This window comes from Vipera ursinii (genome assembly GCF_947247035.1).
Source record: "Vipera ursinii genome assembly, chromosome: 1".
Taxonomy (NCBI): Eukaryota; Metazoa; Chordata; class Lepidosauria; order Squamata; family Viperidae; genus Vipera; species Vipera ursinii.
Window position 1 is genome coordinate 24,378,960 of NC_139512.1, and position 22,141 is coordinate 24,401,100.

Sequence of the window (22,141 nt, forward strand, 5' to 3'; positions counted from 1 at the left end):
CTTGCAGGTCTGATGTGCTTCCTTTCCTCCCTGTTGTCTTCAGGAAGACTGCCTGAAATGTTTTCTCAAATTACTTTTTTGGCCAGGGCTCAACCCTTATTTATTTAATCATTGCCTTGGCATTAGACTTTGTCCTTCAAGGCCATCCTTTATATAGTACTCACTACAGCCATTGCTCTTGTTTCTGATAAATAGACATTTAGCCAGAAAAATACTGATCCTTTCCTCAAGTCCAAAGCCAATTCCCGAATATTACAAAGAGTGTGCATAGAGGGGCTATTGGTTTTCATTTCCAATTAATGATTTGTCAAATTATACATTGTAGTTTACCAGCAATGGAGAGATAGAATGTAGTAGTCTGTACAAAAATACAGTAAAGTGTCCAATCACTAAAAGATTTCAGGATGAGCAATCTCCATATATACAACAATCAATAATAATGAGTAGGAAATCAGTCAAAAATGAATTCAGGCAGCTATCCTTTATCCTTACTAAGTATGTTAAGAAATTATTTGGAAAACTTTTATCAGACAAAATTGTAGCCTCAAACACGTACAGTTGAAAAAAATAAGTAGCAAAATAATGCTTAGAATCATTTGATGCAAATTAGAGCTCAACATGGAAATATTTATGCCAGGAGTTCTCATTATAGAAAAAGCCAAAGAACAAGAGACATTATCACTAAAGCATGCTGGATAATTGAGAAAGCCACAAATACCAACAAGAAGTCAGCCTGTGCTTTCTTTGATTATTGAAAGACCTTCAGTTCTGTCAACCATGTTAAATTATGGAATGTCCTTAGAAAAATGGGAATCCCAGAGTGTTCTTATAAGAAAACTGTACACAAGACAGGAAACCACTGACCAGACAAAATGTGGCAAAACAGACCAGTTCCAGGTTGGCAAAGGAGTAAGACAAGACTCAATAGGCTTTCCTTAAATCATTCAATCTTTATGCTGAATATATATCGAGGGAGGTGGACTGGAAAATGATTTTGGATAAAGACACATCAGTGACCTGCACTATGCGATCGATACTGCTCTGTTAACTGAAAACGCACACGATTTGGAATCAGGTAATGAAAATCAAAAGGGGCAGGGGGAAAAATTAAGCCTGAGTTTTAAGCAAAACAAATGGCAACAGGTACAGCAACCAGCTTTAGCTCTGACAGTGAAGATAGTGAAGTGGTGGATAGCTTCTGTCCTTTAGGATCCATTAAGGAAGCATCCAGAAATATGCTGAAGGCTAGGACTTACCAGTAGTTGGGTAGCAATGAAGTCCTTCAGGAAAAAAATATTCAGAGGCTTGGGTATGTCGGAATCATGCAGGGAATGGTTTTCCTTGTAATATTTTACGGAAGCAAAAAGTTGATGTTTGAAGGAGGAGGATAGAATATTGATGCCTCTGATGTTGGAGAAGACTCTTGAGATTACCATGGATAGCCAAGAAAGTAAAGTAATGAATGATAAAACAAATCAATCCATAGTTCTCACTCATGGCAAAATTATTGTATTTGGATTACATTATGCAAAGACCGGCTCTCTAGACAAATCTGTAATGCTGGAAACAATGGAAAGAAAGAGAGGACAACCAGCAGCATGGTTGAAGGACTGAAGTAGAGTGTGGTGATGGCTGAGTCACTAGAAAACCTGAAGAGACAGGTCGCAAAAAAGACATTCCCCGGAAGATCTATCTGGTTGGTTAAGAGTCAGCACCAATTTGACAGAATACAGTCATATCAATAGATTACCATAAATATTTTTAAAACAGTTTAATGAACCAAACTGGATGTATTCACAAAAATGAAAAATTGAAAGTAGTTGAATTTGACCCCGAGTTGCACTCCCTACCTACCAAAATCCAAGTCAGTGTGACAAGTCAAACAATAAAAACAAGAGTGATTCTTGATGATTAAATAGTTACAGGTAGTCCTCAACTTAAAACCATTTGTTTCAAGTTGAAGTTTCAACAACACTGAAAAAAGTAACTTATAACCGGTTTTAACACTTACGACTGTTGCAGCCTCCCCAGAGTCACGTGATCACAATTCAGGCGCTTGGCAACTGGCATGTGTTAGGGGTCATGTGATCAGCATTTGTAGTCTTCCTGGCCAGGTTCTGACAGGCAAAGTCAATGTGGGAAACCAGATTTGTTTAATCACCGCATGATTCACTTCTTAACTGCAGTGTTTCGTTTAGCAACTGCGCCAGAAAAGGTCATAAAATGGAGCAAAAATCACTGAACAATTGCCTTACTTAGCAAAAGAAATTTGGGGCTCAGTTGTGGTCATAGGTCAAGGACTACCTGTAACTTTTATTTTGAGCAGATCTCCATTTTATATGCTTGCTGCTTTCATTGATTTTTTTTAAGTGTGTCAAGTGAGATCTGTACTTCCAAGAAATAGGTCTATATAAAATAAAGTAGTTCTACGACTAAAAAAAGTCTCAACCATAGTCAAAAACTGACTCGGAAGTACATCCACATCCCCCCTCCCCAAATGCTCTTTTCTGAAAATAAATTCATTTCACTGCTTTCTTTTCATGAAGAGAAACGTTAGGTTCTTATAATAACAGCAGTTGTGTAATTTGTCTTCCGGTACACCTCAGATCTGTTTACTTGATTAGGAAACTAGCCGTCTGTTGTTGAGGAACACGACTGAATAACATCATAGCCGTTTGGAGGAAAATAAATTATTCACTGTATTTTGGTTTGGTTTGATAGACATGCAGAAAGGGTTTTAGAGGTGATAGAGATAAGGATGCATGTGAAGATGTAACCCGAAGCCTCTGTCCCAAAAGCTCAGGCAAGGAAGGAAAAATGAAGCAGAGTGAACTACAGAGGGAAAATGGAGCTGGCAATCATCCATCTCTTATAGGTCAAATTTCCTTCTTTAATTGTTTGTGTTTCAGTGATGTTTTAAAGGTAATCCTTAACTCACAACCACAATTGGGACCAGAACTTCCATTGTTAAGCAGAGCAGTTGTTACGTGAGTCACACCCCCATTTTATGACTTTTTTTGCCACTCGTATCTCTACCAGGGACCCCTACATAAAACATTGCAAAAGAACTAACAAGAAAGCTTGGGCATCTCGCAAGAGGAAGCCAACACTCCATTAACTCTCCACTTACAGTGACTTCAAACAATCATGGATGTGACTATAGATGAGGACGAAATCATGGTCTCATTTGATTTCACAGCCCTGTTCACATCTATAGATCTAGAATTAGCCAAAGAATCCATAACTGCACTCCTTCACAGCACATCTGACTTAACTGAATACACAAAGATCAAAACACCCAGGATTATGGATCTCATAAACCTCTGCTTAACTACATACTTCCAATTTGATGGCCAAATTTTACCAACAAATTAAAGGGACACCTATGGGATTACCGCTTTCCTAGACATCCTGATCAGCAGAGTCCATAGTGGCAAACTAGAAATGCAAGTCTACAGAAAAACCACCCACACTAATCAGGTGCTTTACTACCAAAGCAACAACCCAACCTCCCACAAGAAAAGCTGTGTAAGGACTTTAAATGAGCCCAAACACACCGCAGCAAGCCAAAACAGCAGAAAAAGGAAATAGAGCATCCATACAACACATTCCAACAAAATGGATACCCTTGCAACTTCATCAAAAAGTCCCTGACCACTCAACCCAATACAGCACAATCAACACAAACCCTAAAAAGAATTACACTGCCATACATCAAGAGTATCTCAGAAACTGCAAATAGACTACTACAACCACATGGAATCAGCATAGCACACAAGCCAACAAAAGCCTTTCAAAACATTCTAAGACAGATATGTCAAACTCACGACGTCATGTGATGTCGCACAACGTATCAGAGCTTTTTCGCCATTGCCGGCAATGGGGTGGGCGTGGCTTCCGGATGACGCATCCGGCCCATGGGCCGGGAGTTCGACACCCCTATCCTAAGTAAACCCAAAGACCCAGCAACCCCAGAAGAAAAAACAGGAGACATTTACAGCATACAGTGTAAGAATTGCAACAACCGCTATGTAGAACAAACAGAAGACTGGCAGAATACATCCATGAACACCAACTGGCAATCAAAAGGCATGATGAAAATTCTTTAATTTCACAACATATAGACAGATTTCACAACATATAGACAGATTTAACCATAGTTTCCATTGAGAAAATGTGACAATCCTAGACCAGGCCAAATCCAAAAATGCCGGGGAATTTCTAGAGAAGCCTGGCACTTTGACAAATCAGCCATCAATAGACACATACGGTAGCCATCAATAGATACATACATACAGACAAATCAGCCATCAATAGACACATACATAACAACATCTATAGATTATGCAAAAGAGACAATCAACCAGCCCAAAAGAGAAAAAGACTCCAGCACCTCTCCACCAGTAATCAGCACTCAGATCAGCAGAGATTAACTCCAAGGTCACTCCCAGACCAACAATCGAGCCATACCCCAATCAGGAAACTGCCACTGAGCCATTAGTAAACAGCCCAACCAAAGAATCCCTAAGATCGCCCCCATCCATACAGACAGGCAAGACACCAGAATATAAACTGACAGCAAACAGCACTCCTTACTAGCACTGGTGATGTTACCTACTTAGGGTAATGAAACGTCTGCAAGAAAGCAAGCAAGCTCAGCAAGCACCAAGGACCCCTCATATCCTGGGACTAGTGGAGCAATTTATAGTTGCTTGTTTGTGAGTTCAGGATCCAGTTTCAGACTGCCGTCGTCAAGACGCTTGTATAAAAGAACCGTCTGGTTGGTTGGTTTTTTGGTGAGGGTAATGCCATTATGTCAGACCAGAAAAAGGAGTAATTGGGTCAAACCATTTAAGAACCACCGGTTTAAATGGTGACTTGCATTCAAGGGAGACATTTGCTTTGATCTGCTAACCATTGGGGGAGAAATAGCTTGCTTTAATTTTTTCCCCCCCACCTTGTTTGTTTCAGTTCTCTCAAGTCAGACCCATCACAGCCCTCTGAAACGGTCTGTGTCCCTCACCCCACCCATGACTGTGCCTAGCCAGCCCCTCGGACACGGATGGATGTCTCATGAGGACTTGCGGGATAGAGGACCCCAGGGCATCCCTTCTGATCATGCCCCCTTGTCTCCGCAAAGCAGTGTAGCCTCTTCAGGCAGTGGTGGGAGCGAACATTTAGAAGATCAGACTTCTAATCGTAACACATTCCAGGAAGAAGGGAGTGGTATGAAAGGTGAGTGGAAAGAAATGAACCTTTTCCCTTCCTGTCCTGATTGCTTAACGACGTGCATGCCTACATTCACACAAAGTCCTGAAGTTGTTTGAAACACATTCTTCAGAAACAGAATATGGAGGCATTTTAATTCCGTTCTGACCTCATACTGCAGATTGCAATTCTTCTATTAAACGGTTCGATTTGCAAGAGTTATTCCTGTTTATTTATTAGCTGAGATGAGACACCTCCCCTAAGACAGCTGTCGAGCTAGGTGAAGAAATACTACATTCTGCAATCCGAATTTCAATATAGAAAGTATGAAGCACATTACCTGGGTGTCAGCCCTTCCAGCCAAACCAGACAGAAAACACAACAAAATGAACTAATTCTACTTTCTTGTGAGGCTTATTTAACAGAAACCTGCAAGTCTAAAGGCACAAACTTCCCACTTTCACTTTTACCAGCTAGATCCATTAGGACAGATCTTTCTTAAGTTTTTTTTTCTCTGGCCATTAAGTGTCTGTGGGGCCCTGCCTCTCTCGTCTGTTTCCTAGGCAGCATCTCTTCCTCTCTTTCCCCAATATCATTCATTACAGTCCATTACACTGGGTTCGTCCATTGCATTGAATCATAACTTGGTTTATTTTGTTTTAGCTTATGTTGTGCAAACCCAGGCAGTTGCTGTATATATGATAAACAGTGATTAATAAACCAGAGTTTAGCAGAGTATTTGAGCCCACTCAGTAAAAACAAAAGATTTGGAATAGCCGGCTGAGAAAAAAAAAAGAGTTGGGGTTCTGGTTTATGCATATCACAAGAACGCAAATGGAGAGAACTAATGAATCATCTGGGCATTATAGGCACCTGTGCTGGCTTCTTTCCCTCCCATTTGAGCCGGCTCCCCAGGACAGCCAATAAATCTACAACCTTGACACAGGTGTAAGGAGGAGATGTGTGTTTTGGAGCTCTGCAGCCATTAGCAAACAGTATAGTAGTTGAACAAAGAAGGCATTCTTGGCCCCTGCCTTCTTAACAGAATAAGAGAGTTGGGAGGGACCTTGGAGGTCTTATAGTCCAGTGCCCTGCTCAGGCAGGAGATCCTGTACCACTTCAGACAAACGGTTGTCCAATCTCTTCTTTAAAACCTCCAGTGACGGAGCACACACAATTTCTAAAGGCAAGCTGTTCCACTGATCAATTATCCCAGGGGTAGGCAACCTTGGCTCTTTTATGACTCATGGACTTCAACTCCCAGAATTCCTGACTCAGGAATTCTGGGAGTTGAAGTCCACGAGTCATAAAAGAGCCAAGGTTGCCTACCCCTGAATTATCCTCACTCCAGGCTGTTTTTTTTCATTTCCTTAGTCTGCAACCATAAGACTTCCTGGTGGTCTCCCCTTCAGGTACCAATTAGTCCTGACTGCTCATTGTCCAAGCCAGAAAGTCTGACCTGATTGGGCAGGGAGGTTCATGTGGCAGAAGATCCATTTTTAAAGCAGATAAAAGGCAAATTGGGGATGTTCGGATATTCTAGATTGCAAACCACCAGGCTTGAATAATACATGATGGAAATTACATTGAGTGTGTGACCGGTTACCGCTTCCCAGATTAATATCAATTCAAATTGTTAAATGGAACCTCAAAAACGGTACAGGTAGTATTCGATTTACAGCAGTTTATTTAGAGACTGTTCAAAAATACAACAGCACTGAAAAAAAGTGACTTACGAACATTTTTCACACTTACGACCATTGGAGCATCTGACCCATACTTACTGTGTCCCAGGGTCATGTGATCACCTTTTGCGACCTTCTGACAAGCAAAGTCAATGGGGAAGCCAGATTCACTTAACAACCATGATACTAACATAAGAATTTCAGTGATTTGTTTAACAAGTGTGGCAAGAATGGTCCTAAAATGGGACAACATTCACTTAGCAACTACCTCACTTAGCAACAGAAATTTTGGGCTCAGTTGTGGTCATAAGCATGATTGGAAGTTATGCTACAACAGTCTTAAGTGTGAAAAATGATCACTTTTTCAATGCTGTTGTAACATTGGATGATCACTAAATGAACTCTTGTAAGTCGAGGACTACCTGTATTTAATTTGATAGTGCAAGGCTCTCCTATTCTTATGCAATTTCATTGAATAATAAATATAATAGTTTTCCTGGGCCGGATACTTCCAGATGAATATACGCAAGTCGTTGCTGGTTGAGGGTTATGAGTTGACATGCAACCCATCTGGACGGCCCCAAGTTGAAAATACTCCTGTGTGCAGAATATTTCTGGCATCTGCATCTCAACCATCAGCATAAGAGGGAATTTTTTTTTAATCACCTTCCACGTGTTTTTCTATCTGTGCTTATCTCCATGGCATGTTATCCAGGAGTTAGCTGTTCTCATCTGTTGCTTCTCCTCAATAGCGTAATGAGGAAATGGTCCTTTTCCAGTCCCAGTGCTGCAGCTCATTCAGCTTCTGAAGAGGGGAGCTTTATGGGAGTTGTGCTTTTGCTTCATTTTGCTTCACATTGCCACAGGTGACACTTAGAAGACTTGCATATGGCTTCCCTGCCTTGGATGAAATCAGTGTTTTTCAAACTTGGGAACTTTTAAAATGTGTGGACTTCAACTTCCAGAATTCCCCAGGCAGAACTGCTTTAAATTAAAGAATGCAAAGAGGAAACACAATTATATGAGCAATGTCAGAATGGCAGCTCAGTAAAAAGGACTAAATTGCAAACCTGTTAGTAGACAGCTGATACCGTTAGTAGACAGTATAAAATTTCCATTTTATAATTAGCATGAATTCATGCCATGCAATTATTGCTTAGGAATTGTATAAGTGTGCAACAATATACCCACCATGATTCTGAATCTTATAAAAAAACTTATGGAGAATAAAAGTAAAACATCAGACTTCACACCAACAATTCAGCACAGCAGAGAGAAAAATGTCTAATTTTCATGCACCATTTTACTATTTTGCTACAAATTTATCACGTGTGTAGGTATTTTTTTAAATGGAAAGGAACATTCACATGGCTTAATTAATTGATCATTGATTGGTTTACTCGGTTGGTATCCCTATTGCAAACCTTCACAAGTGCAAATGCTTAAATCAGCAGGTTATTTTGATGCTACAAGCATTATAATGTGCTTGAAATCTGGACAGTTCAGCCTTATCATGAATTCTCTGCCTGCTGTTTCTTCCCTCTACTATAAATGGCTAAAAAAGCAGGAATGGTTTTTAAAGCATAGTATCCTAATTATAGATCTTAGTCTCCTATTTCCTTTATAGTCAGGATCATAAAGTAGGTTTTCTTCTTGCTTTTTTGGAATCTTAGCCTGTTTGGAAACAGCAAACAAGGATCAGCTTGTGTAACATGGTAAACAAGTAAAACCTTTGTTTAGCTAGGTAGAGTAATGGAAGGAAGGAGGTGGGAGCAAACAGGCCCTGTACATAAGCCCACTGCTCCTTCACAATAAAACACGATTTTGTAGAATACCAGTGGTGGTGTTCTTGAATGATACCCTCCCCAGCATAAAATTTGTATAAATTCTTTGATATCAGACCATTGTTTTTATACAATGTATTTTTAGAAGCCATGCAAGATTCTTGTGCCTGTTGTAACCTGTTTTATTCATCCTTCACCTGTCCAACCTCTGTTCCCTTCATCTTCCAGGAGAGTCAATAGCAGAAGAGGCTGAACTGGAAGGCAGGGCTAAATGTGTCATCAGTTTAGAGTCAGTGCATTGTCACAAAAGATCTAAGTCCAGACTCCTGTGAATTCTGTTGACCCTTATCTAGTGCCAGTTTAGCTTTAACCATTGGTTGACTAGATTCTTGTATTAGAGGTAGCAATAAAAAAACTCTTCTGTGCTTTGAACTCAACGAATGCTCCTGGTCATTTGCCCTGACATTTCTTCTGATTCCCAGGCCAATCCTATCTAGTTCTAGAAGGTCAACTGTGACACCTGAGATCCTTATACTTCTCTCCAAAAAGAGATAAAGAAAGAGTCAATAATTATTTGCAAGGCTGGTAACATTGTGGGCTTAAGCCACTAAGTGGATGTAACCTTCACAGGCCTTTCTGAAATACTCAAGTTCAGAGTTCACCATTAGAGCACAAGTGTTTCCAGGTAGGATTGGGGAAGGGCCAAAGCTTCTTGAGACCATGGGCTGAGTTGTATTAGATCAGAGGTCCCCAACCTTGGCCACTTTATGACTTGTGGACTTCAGCTCCCAGAATTCCTCAGCCAGCCATGTTGGCTGAGGAATTCTAGGAGTTGAAGTCCACAAGTCATAAAGTGGCCAAGGTTGGGGACCCCTGTATTAGACCTTTGTCCCCAGAGGACTTGAGGTGATACCATCTTGGGGAATATTTTATCAAGATGAACATGGAAGGAGCAGGATTACCAGATCTTGGATTGTCTGTTAATACAAACCATTCGGTGTGAAGAGATTAAAACAGCCCCTTCTACCACATCTTTCTTTTAAAAATGTCCTAATATAAAAGAGTAGAAGCGGGCTAAACCGCTTTCTAAAAAGTTTCTCGGAGATGAGAAGAATCTCTTCTTCACTGTGATCCTGAAAATCTTCTGAGTTGTCAGATGCTATTCAACTTGATTGCTTATCCTTTCATTCTTTATTGCCTTCTCTCTTAAGTTCTTTTAGGGCTCAATTCTAAAGATGTGCAAAAAACTCCTGGTTTGGAAACCAAGGGTTACTTATCCAGGTGTCCTGGAATGATATGGTCCGGAGGAGGCTCAGCATTATCCAGAATATTTCATTTTGGTTTTGCATGGGGTTTTTAAGGTTTAATTTGTGTGTGTTTGCGGCAATATAGAAACCATGTTAATAACTTCCCCCCAAAAAGCACTTTTTCCCAACTAGGGATCATTTAGACTACAAATCCAGTGATGTGTTGATGCAATGTGTCCGCCATCCTGTGTTATAATTTGACACTCTGAAGGTTGCTACTTTGGAGAAAACAGTTATAAAGTTTTAAGTGTAAGTCGATTCTGGGTTCAGAGGCAGCTCACAAAGATTTTTACAAACAACTGGAAGAGGGTATAAGGTCTCTGGCTGTCCAGTTTAGATCATACAGAATGAACAACACTGAATGTTTCTCTTATGTTGCCTTCCAGTACTTGTATATTGTACAGTCACTAGACTAGGCAGCATACAATGGTAGGTAAGTAAATACATATATTGGATATGAAAAATGTGTACTATATAAAAGTCCATGGAGAGACTGGTTTTCTGTCATTCTTATTGCAATTACAAGTATCTGGTTGTGTTGTTATTATTTAATTTAATTTTAATTTAATTTTATTAAATTTATATACTGCCCTTTCCCGAAGGACTCAGGGCGGTTTACAGGGTATTTAAAATCAAACAGTACAAAATACAAAAGTTAAAAAAGAATTAAAAAAGATTAAATTATCCCTGGTTATTTCTGGTTTTGCTACATTTCTAAGTTTGAAAAACATAAATAGAAAGTAAGATGCAGTAACAGACTAATACAACATAGTATTACATGAAATATTGTTAAGTGCCATCCTTTCTGCCTTTCCCAAGCCATTCAACACGTTCTTCCCCTGGCAATTTTTTGAAAAACAGAAGGGTACCCTGGAAAAGCCCCCTCACACCAAAACCTACTACCCCACAAACTTTGACTATTTGCATGTATTCTCAGAGCTTCCTCAAATGGATTGCTGGCAGTTCCTACAGGCAAAGTGGCGCAGTGGCTTAATAGACACCAGAGAAGGTTTATACTCTGGTGGTTCGAATCCTACTCTTGCGTGATGGAGTGCCTCACTTTCCTCAGCTCCTGCCAGTCTAACAATTCAAAGGCATGTAAATGGAAGTAGATAAATAGGTACCACTTCAATGGGAAGGTAACAGCACTCTATGTTTTGCCACACACTTTGTATATATATATATATGTTTTGGATTGCTAACAAAGAATTAAAGGGAGACTGATAGCTATTTCAAACTTTGAAATAGCTATATCAGTCTCCCTTTAATTCTTTGTTAGCAATCCAAAAAAAAATATTACACAAATATGAGCTGTCACTGTTTGACTACAGCCTGTTGATGGCCTTGGGTTAGGCTGAAACAGGAAATAAGATTTGCCCCGTGTTTGGGGCCTAGCAAGGTATTCTAAATACTTAACAAACACTTAACATATGTGTGTATGTGTATATATATATATATCAGCTTTTCACTACAGTTTATTTGTATAATTTTACTTGTTAATTGTTCGTATACTTATTTATTATTTTTAAAATAATTTTTGCCATTGGCCCAAGCAACTGGTTATGGAGCAGATTATCGTAATTATTGCTCTGCTACTTTTAAGGTGTAATTGTCGTATTTATCTATTCCACATATAGATGTTCCTGCCTGGCTCAAAAGTCTGCGTCTCCATAAGTATGCTGCCCTTTTTTCCCAGATGACTTATGATGAAATGATGTCCTTGACTGAATGTCAGCTTGAGGCTCAAGTATGTTAGATTATCTAGTTAAAAAATTAGCTTCTGAGTTGTTTTGGCCATTTGTTGCCTAATCATCTAATGATCATCCAATTTAAGAGCAGATTAAACACTCTTTCTTATTAGCACTAATTCTGCCTAAATACTTATATAATTAAATACCAGATTTGAAGGGGCAAGACATGTTCTTAGTCTGAACCATTATCCTCGCTGATGACTGGTACTGCTTTATGTGGTTCATTTCCTCCTATGGCTATAAGGGAATGTTTTTATTTAGGTTAGAGCAAAATGTCTTTTCTTTTGACCAGAGGGAGCGTTCTCTGAATAAACATCCACTCCGAATGCTCTTGCTGATAGAAATATAGATCAGATGATACCTGTTCCTTTTTCATCCCACAAAACCACCACTTCTGTTTTTTCCTCCCTGACCACCATTCATTCGAGATTGTATTTTTTTTTAATTCCATTTATATCCCGCCCTTCTCCGAAGACTCAGGGCGGCTTACAAGCTTAGCAGTAGCCTTCATTCTATGTAGATGCCTGCTTATTAGGGCTTTCACACCCCTCCCAAGCGGCATTATTACAAAGTCAGCTTAATTGCCCCCAACAATCTGGGTCCTCATTTTACCTACCTCGGAAGGATGGAAGGCTGAGTCAACCTTGAGCCTGGTGGGATGCGAACCTGCAATAATTTTGGGGGGAAAATAGGGAATTCTTTGATCTTTCTTTCTTCTTCTGGAACAGAAATCTTGTGTGATGAATGAAAAGCTTCCATCTCTCTTTAAAGAATTAAAGAATTAAGATTTGAACCAATTAGATCTAGATTAGGTGCATTTTGACTTGATCTAAAAGATTCAGCAATTTTTTCAGCCCTTGGGAGTCATGGTACAATATACTATACCAGAGGGCTCTGCCTCAAATGTCTGAAATCTGGTAGGTAATTATGATATCTAAATTATAACAAAATTGCAATGATTGCAACCTAAACTCTGACCTATGAACAGTAAAATCATTTGCTCAAATGCAGGAGTTAGCATTCTCATAAGAATTGGAATCTAGCAAACTTTCTTAAAATTTAGTAATTTTATCAGCTTTGACACATCTATACATTTAGCATCCACCAATGTTATAATGCTGGCTCCATGTTAATCTAAATAATTAATTGGCTAAGACCTATTGGAACCTCACCATATTGGTTGCTTTAGTCTGGAGTGATCAACTGTGCTTCCTCATGTGTGATACCTTGTATATGTGTCCTAATATTGTCGTTTCACGTCTCTGTTGCAGAACGTTACCAAAGGTGCAAGGCATAAGATTGTGATCAGTATCCAAAAGCTAAAAGAGAGGCAGAATCTCCTCAAATCCTTGGAAAGAGTGAGTGGTCTCCATTTTTTCTTTGAAAACAGATAAGAGTTTGACTATTATTTCAGCTAAATGTATTGATAATTAATGCTCTGAACCTCTTTGCCCATATGTCTACCTCTGTGCAGATCAATTGCTATGTATAGCATAATCACTTCCTTTCCCACAACTGACTTTTGGTTTAGGAGTTCTAATCTTCCTTCCTTCCCTCCTTCCCTTCTTCCTTCCCTTCCACCCATCCACCCAGTACCTACTTACCTCCTACCTACCATACATTTTTTCTTCATTGATTCATTCATTGGTCCATTCATTCAGTATTTCTGTGACTATTCACACATGACTCAGCATGGCTTACATCAGTATATTCAATTAAAAGAAAAAATGGCCATACCAGGAGGGAAAGTTCACAATGATTAACAGCAAACAACCCAGCAAGAGCAAGGTCTATGAGATTCACTAGCGTTGAAGCTGCACAACTCATGAAGGAGATATAATTCCAGAGTGATCCATTTGTGGGGGTCCATGCAATACCCAAGCCACAGACCAGTCAACCAGGGTTATGAAGCAAGATTACTGGCCTGTATGATTGCAGTTGTTAGATCTTTACCAGGTTAAGCATGTTGTATGAAGTTAATAGCATGGTCAATTTTTTAAAAATTAATTTTCAGAAAAATCTAAGTAGAGGTGGAGTTTAATGCTGAATAGGCATCACTGAAAGAATGCTCCTCGGTGTTAACTTAGGAGTGGTTAATAAGTACTACAGGTAAAACTTAATTTATGACAATTCATTTAATGGCTCTCTTCTTTTGAAATTCCATAATCTTATTCTCAAAATGTGTATTTTCATCTAAAAGCTAACAGTGGCACTCGCATGAATTCTCATAGAGAATCATAAAAACCTCATCATATCTTGTATGGGTTTATCAGAAACATACAACATTGTGTGACATGTTCACAATCTTGCTAGTGTTTCTGCAAGATCTCAAAGAGATTTTTTTTAAGCAGTTTTGCATCAGATCTCATGTAGTGTCAGCTTTTTCACACAGATCTTCCAGGCTTTTGACATACTGTGTGGATGCAGCAGGGGTACCACTTTGCACCATTGAAATCATGTTCCTACTTCTGATATAAACCCCAGTAGATGTCACACTGTTTAGTCACTTTATAAGTAAGCATTGTGGCTCCAGATGAATATTCACATCTCGTGACCCATGAAAAACAGTGAAGAATAAATGGAACTGTGTGAATGGTGCAATATTGGACGTTACAGAAGTGTTTAGAGCTGTTGGTAAGAAACAGAGGTTTGCTTACTACCGGTAAATTGTATAAAAAGAAAGGTAGCTATAACAATGGCTTTTTGTAAGTATTTTTGTTTCTTTCAAGACAAAATATTTAAGCTGGGAGATAGGCTTAATATTATTAAATTAAATAATTTTATTTTGTTAACTTTGATACTAAAATGAATTTTCATATCCAAGCAGTAAGCTTTGAATACAGAAACAGAAAACAGGAAAAAATTATCACCTGTTTACATGGAAGCTGTCTGTGTTGGAAACAGGATGTTAATGCAGATGGACCTTTGATCTTATACTCTTACTGGAGGTCCAGTGTCATGGTTTCTTCCAGTAGCGGCTGGGAACTATAATTGTACAAAGTTGATAAGTTCTATTATCTTCAACCTTCCTAACAAAAATCACTGCTAATTTCTAGATTGCAACTCAGTATATAAATATGTCAAAATTATTTGTAATTGAACCTTGGGAAAATCTTCTAAGTAAGAGTAAGAGCCACATACAAATTATTGATGGAGACACTAGATGTGCTCAAGTAGAAGCTAGACTTCTTGTTGTTGTTACCTGCGAAGTCGTGTCCGACCCATCGCAACCCCATGGACAACGTTCCTCCAGGCCTTCCTGTCCTCTACCATCTTCTGGAGTCCATTTAAAGCTCACGCCTACTGCTTCAGTGACTCCATCCAGCCACCTCATTCTCTGTCGTCCCCTTCTTCTATTGCTCTCAATCTTTCAGAAGCTAGACAGCCATTTATTTGGCTAAATAATAGTAAACAATATGGAGGATCAAGGATTTGAACCTAGATTTCCCAGAATTAAGACCATATGTTTGTTACAGTTTTGGCTTAGATGGGTGTGTAAACTCAGTGATGGTTATTTATAAACAGTTATTTAGGGTTTAGCATTGAATCCAACCAGTTTTGATTTATTTTACGAACCGTGATTAAGCAAGTCATGGTTGGTTGCAATGAACCAAAGCTAAATCAACATTTTTAGTGTCTTATATCATGCTGACTTGCCAGGTGCTAAACATTCATTAAGTTTTTTCTTTGGGTCGTCGTTCTGATTCATCTTACGCAAATTCTATTGATATTTCATTGCTACTCATGCTGGCTCAAAACTATGACATGATGATACACTTCAGGATTTGAGATGCTCATGGGTGGGTCTGTATTGCTATCTGCAGGATATCCTAGAAGGAGGCAATCTACGCCTCCCATTGCAGGAGCTTCACCAAATGATCCTTACCCCAATCAAAGCATACGCTTCTCGGAACCTGTCAGTGGATGAGCACAGTCGGGATCCTCAGCTCCGTCGACCAACTTCTCTGATTGGCTCAGACAACCCAAGGTTGGATTGCAAGGACTCTGCCTCAGGAGGAATGCAGCATCACACCTTACCCGGTTGTGAGGGGGAATCTGGAGGTGTCCCTTTGCCAGAAGGGGACATCCCAGGACAGTTTACTAAAGTGATGGGAAAAGGTGAGCAGCATGTTTGCTTTTTATTCATGGTCCAGTTGTGCCTGATACAAGTTATCATTCATTAGCCAGGAGGAGCCCAGGGACTCCTTATTTAGTTAACTAATTAATGTATAGGCTGCCTGATCCAAAGGACTCTGGATGGCTTACCTCTAATAAACAACTTATTAAAAGAAAATTCCAGTTGAGTGGAAGAGCAAAGTGTGAAGAATTGGAGCAAAGCGAAACCAAAAAGGTGGCTCCACAATCATACTGGCCTTAGCACTGCTACAGAGAACTGGGCAATGAGGAACTAATGCAGAAGGGCTCAACCTGCTTTTCCGGAATCCTGTGCAACCAGACAGCCCAGAACCATCCATTATGGCAAGGCCTAGAACAAGGGTGGGTGATTCATTTTCCCAAGAGGCCGCATGGGGCTGTTCTGCAGGGGTGCTTTGAGCCTCTCGATTCTTCTCCCAACACACACACACACACACACACACTGACGCTGCTCTGACATCCCGCCCCCTCCACCTGACTCCCACTACCAATGCCACAGGCTGGACTGGAACCACCCACGGGCCCGCAGGCTTTGAAATGCCTAGGTCTGACCTACAAGATCAAAAGTGGGGGTACAGCCAGCATTTGGCTCCCTTCTGATCCCCTATATGCCTGATTTTACCATAATGTTTGAGAACCTCTTCACATGTAACCCAGAACTGGTTTTCTACTGCCTTTTCTGAGATTTTTTTTTTTAAAATTGTCTATTTACTCTATTTTCTCTATTTCCTGGTGTGCTCCTGTCTAAGAATATAGGAGTTCATATTGCTCATCTTTTGCAGTATCATTCAAGATCAGCTGCCATCTGTTGTGACCCATTCAAGTTGATTTAAGTTTATTGTAAATTGATTACAGTTTTTGTGAGGGCTTCTTCTGTCAATTATTATTTGGAATGCAGCACCTTACATACCAAAATAACAATAATCCTTCACTTGGAAAAACATGATCTAATAGAATTAGGTATTAGGAAATTCTCCTTCTCAGATCCATGTAATAACTTTAATATCATAAGTTTAAATATAGGCTCCAGTTTTCATTTTTGTATTTTGTTTTGCATATTATTGTACCTTCACTCTGCTTTATCTGCTGTACAGGAAGTCCTTGACTTACAACTGTTCATTTAGTGACTGAAGTTACAACGGCACTGAAAATAGTGACTTTTGACTATTCTTCACACTTATGATGGTTGCACCATCCCCATGGTCATGTGATTTACATTAGGATGTTTGACAACCGGTTCATATTTATGATAGTTGCAGTTTCCCAGGGTCATGTGATCATTTTTTATGACCTTCTGACAAGCAAAGTCAATGGGGAAACCAGATTCACCCAACAGCCATGTTACTAATTTAACAACTGCAGTGATTCACTTAACAAAATGCGGCAAGAAAAATCGTAAAACTCACTTAACAAATTTCTCACTTAGCAACATAAATCCTGGTCTTAATTGTGATCATAAGTCAAGGGCTACCTGTATATGAACATTCTTTCACTTTCTCTTCTCCTTTTCCTCCTGGTTCTGTTTCTCCTTCTGTCCCCATTTATCCAAAATGCAATTGCTATATACATTTGCTGTGATTTATATTCCCTACCAATCAAACTGCATTCTCACACATTGATCTTGCCTCCTTCCAGAGTTGCAGCAACAGCAGCATCTAATAGAGGCACAAACCATCGGTCCAGGACATTTGCAACTAAAATTGACTCCAAATTCAGCTGTGTTTGGAGTTGTTTGAATTCAAAGTATAAGTGGCTTGTAGAACATATGTTTTGCATATAAACAGATCCTGAATCAGTTTCTCAAATAGCAGAATTTTCCATGGAATTATAGAATACACTGAGTTGGAACAGTCTTTCAACTTAAGGTCATTCTGTGCTATTCACTACATTGTATGGATCTACTAAACCATCCGTGACAGGTGGCCATTCAGCCATTCAGTCACACTTTTGAACATGTGCAGCGAGGGGGAGTCCACTAGTGTTTATGAACCTTAATAACTTTAAGATATACGGGCTTCAACTTCCAGATTTTCTCAATCCATGCTGACGGTGGAATTCTGGGAATTGAAGTCCATGTACCTTAAAGTTGCTGAGGTTCGGAAGCACTGCTCTCGGCAGACTGTTCTCTGCTGCTTTACAGCTCATGGTGAGGAATTTACCTCTTACTGCTCAGCCTGAATCTTATTTCTTTTGATTTAACTCACCATCCTTGGTTTGTTCGCTTCCTTGGTTTCAACAAAGAACAAATCTGCCCTTTCTTGCACATGACAGCTTTTTAGATATTTGTAAAGCTTTGTAAGCTAAATTACCCAGCTTCTTTGATAATTCCTCACAGGGTTTGGATTCTGTCATCCTGATAACTGAATTTTTTTTTTCTGGCTTTTGTTACTCTTTTAAGTGTATTGCCCAAAACCAAGCATGAAATTCCAAATATGGTCCAACCAGTGCATTTGGATAGCTATTCCCAAATATAAATTTCAGATAGCCATGATGTTCCATTAGAAATAATAAGTCAATACACTCAAAAGATTAAAAAGTGCTGAATAAACTGAAATCTCCAGAAAAATTGTTCTGGCTACATATGTTCTGGCTACTGACATAACAAATGCTGGGTGGAGTCTGGAGGAAGAAAGCTGATCTAATTGAGACCATGAACTGCATCATCCTTAGGAATGCCAGGACTGTAGTAGAGACACTTAAGTGCAAAGTCTTTGACAATCAGACTTTAATACCTATTGTTGACAAATATTGGACTTTTAAGACCTTGGAGCAACTGAGCCGTCAAGATGTGCTGAATTACATCTTCTTTCATTCCTGGTCAGTTTGCTCAATTGCTTTGCTGACTGGGAATGTTTGAACTTGTAGCTGTATAGTCTAGTGGTTAAAGTACCAGGCTAGAAACCAGGAGTCACTGAGTTCTAGTCTCGCCTTAGGCATAAAAGCTGACTGGGTGACCATGAGCCAGTCACTTTCTCTCAGCCCAGCCCACCTCACAGGGTTGTTGTTCTGGAAAAATAAACTAAGGAGCTTTAGTTATGTTCACCACCTTCAGTTGCTTATAAAAATAATAAAGGCAGGATATAAATAAATAAATATGTCATCTCAAGGGTACTGTATTATGGCGGACTAATCCAGATATCGAAGTTTGCTCTCTGAATCCAATGTGATTCAGTATGAAGCAGCAAATTTTTATTATATTTTTTATTTTACTTATACTATTTTATTGTAATACTAATGTAAAATGATAATAACAATAAAATATTATAAAAATGCATTTGATTGTATTTTCCATACTGGAGCTGGAGAAGCAGGAGGCCCAGCAGCTTCCTTTTTATAACTAGATCTACCAGGTTGACACCACAGTAACAGAAAGCAAAGGATGGAACAAAATTGAAAAAGGCATCAGTGTCCCATTAAGGGTGGTTTGAGTCCATTCTTCTCATTAAATTCAAAGTTATGTTGTTGATGATGTTGTTGTTATTTTGCAGTTTGTACTCAGCTCCTTGTCTCCAGGCCTGACGAGGAGAATATAAGCTCCTATCTACAACTCATAGATAAATGCCTAATTCATGAGGTGAGTAATTTTAGGGGGCCATGGAAACGGAGGGAGATTTGCAAGCTCTTGTTCTCTTTCCATTTCTTAAAGAGATTTGCTGGATTTCCTAGATATGCAAATATGACCATTTGAGGATTAATATTGGCATGGGTGTGGCTTAGTGATAGTTTCTCTGCTCTAAAGTCGTGCCCAGCCAGGTAATATTGGGAAGAGTCTTAATACAAATCAATGAAAACCCATTGCCAATTATTATAAATACAGTATTAAATGGCAGTCATAATTAAGTGGGGAAATGGAGTATATGATTTCTAAGGATCCTTTCTGGTTCTTTGCTTCTCTGTTAATAAAATGATGTTAGAAAGCTTTTGCTTTACAATAAACAGACTAATGAAAGAAACACCTCTGAGTATAATTGCTATTAATTTGCAATTACAATTGGCAAACAAACATTTTCCTTATATGGTTCTAAATACTCTGGAGATTATTCCCTTCCTCTCAGTTAATAATGATCTTGCATAAGTCAAATGTTGTTGCCCTGTTCTTTGTCTGTGGTCACACTTGGACCTCCCTCTATGCTGCAATTTCTCTTCTCCAATTTTGGCATTCCTGAACTACACATTGCTTTCTAGCTTCCAGAAAACTTCAAAGTAACAGTTAGCATTTATAGCCAGCTATTCAATGGCATCTGGCATTGAAGAGAGATTTCATAACATCTGGAGTACTATAAACCAAATGATCACTTAACTGGTCAACTTTAGCTCCCTATCATCACCTCACCTCAAAGCAAATGGATTGTATTGGGGTTTTTGCTCTCATCTTTGCCCAGGCTTACAGTTTAAATATAGATGGAGCTGACAATTAAGGGAACTGATTTGTTTCAGTCCAATCTCTTTTGAAGTGCTACTTTCATACTCCCCACAAATGTTTGCCAGTCTGGTGCAGTCTGACCAAATCTGTCATTTTACGATATGTCTATGGATATTCTTAGCCATCCAGATCATGGTTGTCCCAAAGGTGCTTTTTTCACGAGGCAACTGAACTTTCTTTTTTCTCTTTGAAGATGTTTCACTTCACTTCCAAGAAGCTTCTTCAGCTTTGACTGGATGGTGGTGAATTTATGTCAAAACTGAACAGCCCTCTCTCAACATAGAGGGAGGGATAGGACATCATCTATCTCCAGTCTACAACACAGTCCTTTCAACAGTTCCAAGAAGGCTCCACACCTGTTTGCACTACTCAAGTGATCCTGATGACACAGTTAAGCCTCCAGGTGGCATCAGTGACTCTCTAAAAGAATGCAAATGACCAGCTGTCTGCAAGGAGTATAAATCCTTCCATTCCCCACCATCCAGTCAGAGCAGAAGAATCTTCTTGGATGAGAAATGAAATGTCTTCAAAGAGAAGTCCAGTTGCCTTGTGAAAAAGCACCTTTGGGACTCTTTTTATGATAGTGTAATAATATTTATTCCACCTGGCCCTTTCTTGGCCCTAGTGAGGAAAGCAAACAAAGCTATGATTTATTTAACCACAATTTCTTAATTAAACTTAAAAAAAGATTCAAAAGTAAACAAGTTCAACAAAGATAATCAAAATAATTAATTTTAAGTCCTATGAAGAAAGATTGGAAGGGCAGGAGATGTTTAGCCTCCAGAAGGAAAGATTGGTTAAGAGAGATGATAGCATACTTCACGTAACTGAAATTACAGAAGAAATAGTAGAAGAAGGCAAAGTTTTGTCATCTGTTGTTCCAAAATGCAAGAGATGCAATAATGATAAGTTGCAAGAAGGCAGATTCCAGTTGATTGTTAGGAACAAGAATTTTTTAATAATAGGAACATTCAATCTGAAATGGACTGAACATGCAAACAAGATGTGGTGCTTATGGTTGAAGAGTGCAGTGCCAAAGTTGGAAGTAGAAAGGAAAAAAATAGATAGTTGATACAGAAATGATATAGTGGTTTCTGCCAACCCAATTATTTCCTGATTTCTAACCCAGTCATGAATCATTTCTAACCCAGATCATGAATTGCTCATATGCAAGTTCCAGTTCAAGCTAAAACAGAAAGTCAGTCAGTTTCCAGGATATATCTTGAGCATATACACACAATTTTCAAAGAGAACATTGAGAATTGCTTTAAAGTCTTGAACCATTTACAGGGAATCAGAGAAACTGTGGTATAAAATCAAAGATGTTGTTAAAGTTAAAAGTGAATAGAAAATGCCAAAGACCAAGAAACAGACGAAAGCAAGCTGGATGTCAGAACAAACAGTGAAAATTGCCAAGAAGAGAAGCCAGAGCCAAGAAAGACAAAAATTGTAGGAAGGAACATTGAAAAGAATTTCAGAGAGCTATTAAAAAGACAAGAAACAGTATTGCAGTGAAATCTGGAAAGACATCAAAAATGAAAACAGACACAGACAAATAATACCCAAACGATCCCCAAATTTAGAAAGAAGTTCCAACTTTGCATTGATTTGCTAAAAAGACACCAATGGACAAATAGCAACTGATTTCAAGAAGATCAAACAAAGTTGGAAGGAGTATGCTAAAATTCTGTACAAGAGAGATATCTACATCCAAGATTCCTTAAAATATCATCCCTATTTACAAGAATTTCTAATACAGTAAGATGAAATTAAATGAACACCTTGGTCATTACCAAGTCAGAAGGCTACAGAAATTAATAAAATATTT

At 39.0% G+C, this 22,141-nt stretch overlaps 1 protein-coding gene across 1 annotated transcript in view; it reads left to right on the plus strand.

The window, feature by feature from the left end:
- SAMD4A (sterile alpha motif domain containing 4A) overlaps positions 1-22,141 on the plus strand; it is a 139,680-nt gene that overhangs the window by 104,402 nt on the left and 13,137 nt on the right. Inside the window, exons 4-8 of the mRNA XM_083352689.1 lie at positions 4,972-5,235; positions 11,622-11,731; positions 13,007-13,093; positions 15,560-15,854; positions 19,379-19,464. Coding sequence (XP_083208815.1) covers positions 4,972-5,235; positions 11,622-11,731; positions 13,007-13,093; positions 15,560-15,854; positions 19,379-19,464 — 842 coding nt within the window. The remainder of the gene's footprint in view (positions 1-4,971; positions 5,236-11,621; positions 11,732-13,006; positions 13,094-15,559; positions 15,855-19,378; positions 19,465-22,141) is intronic.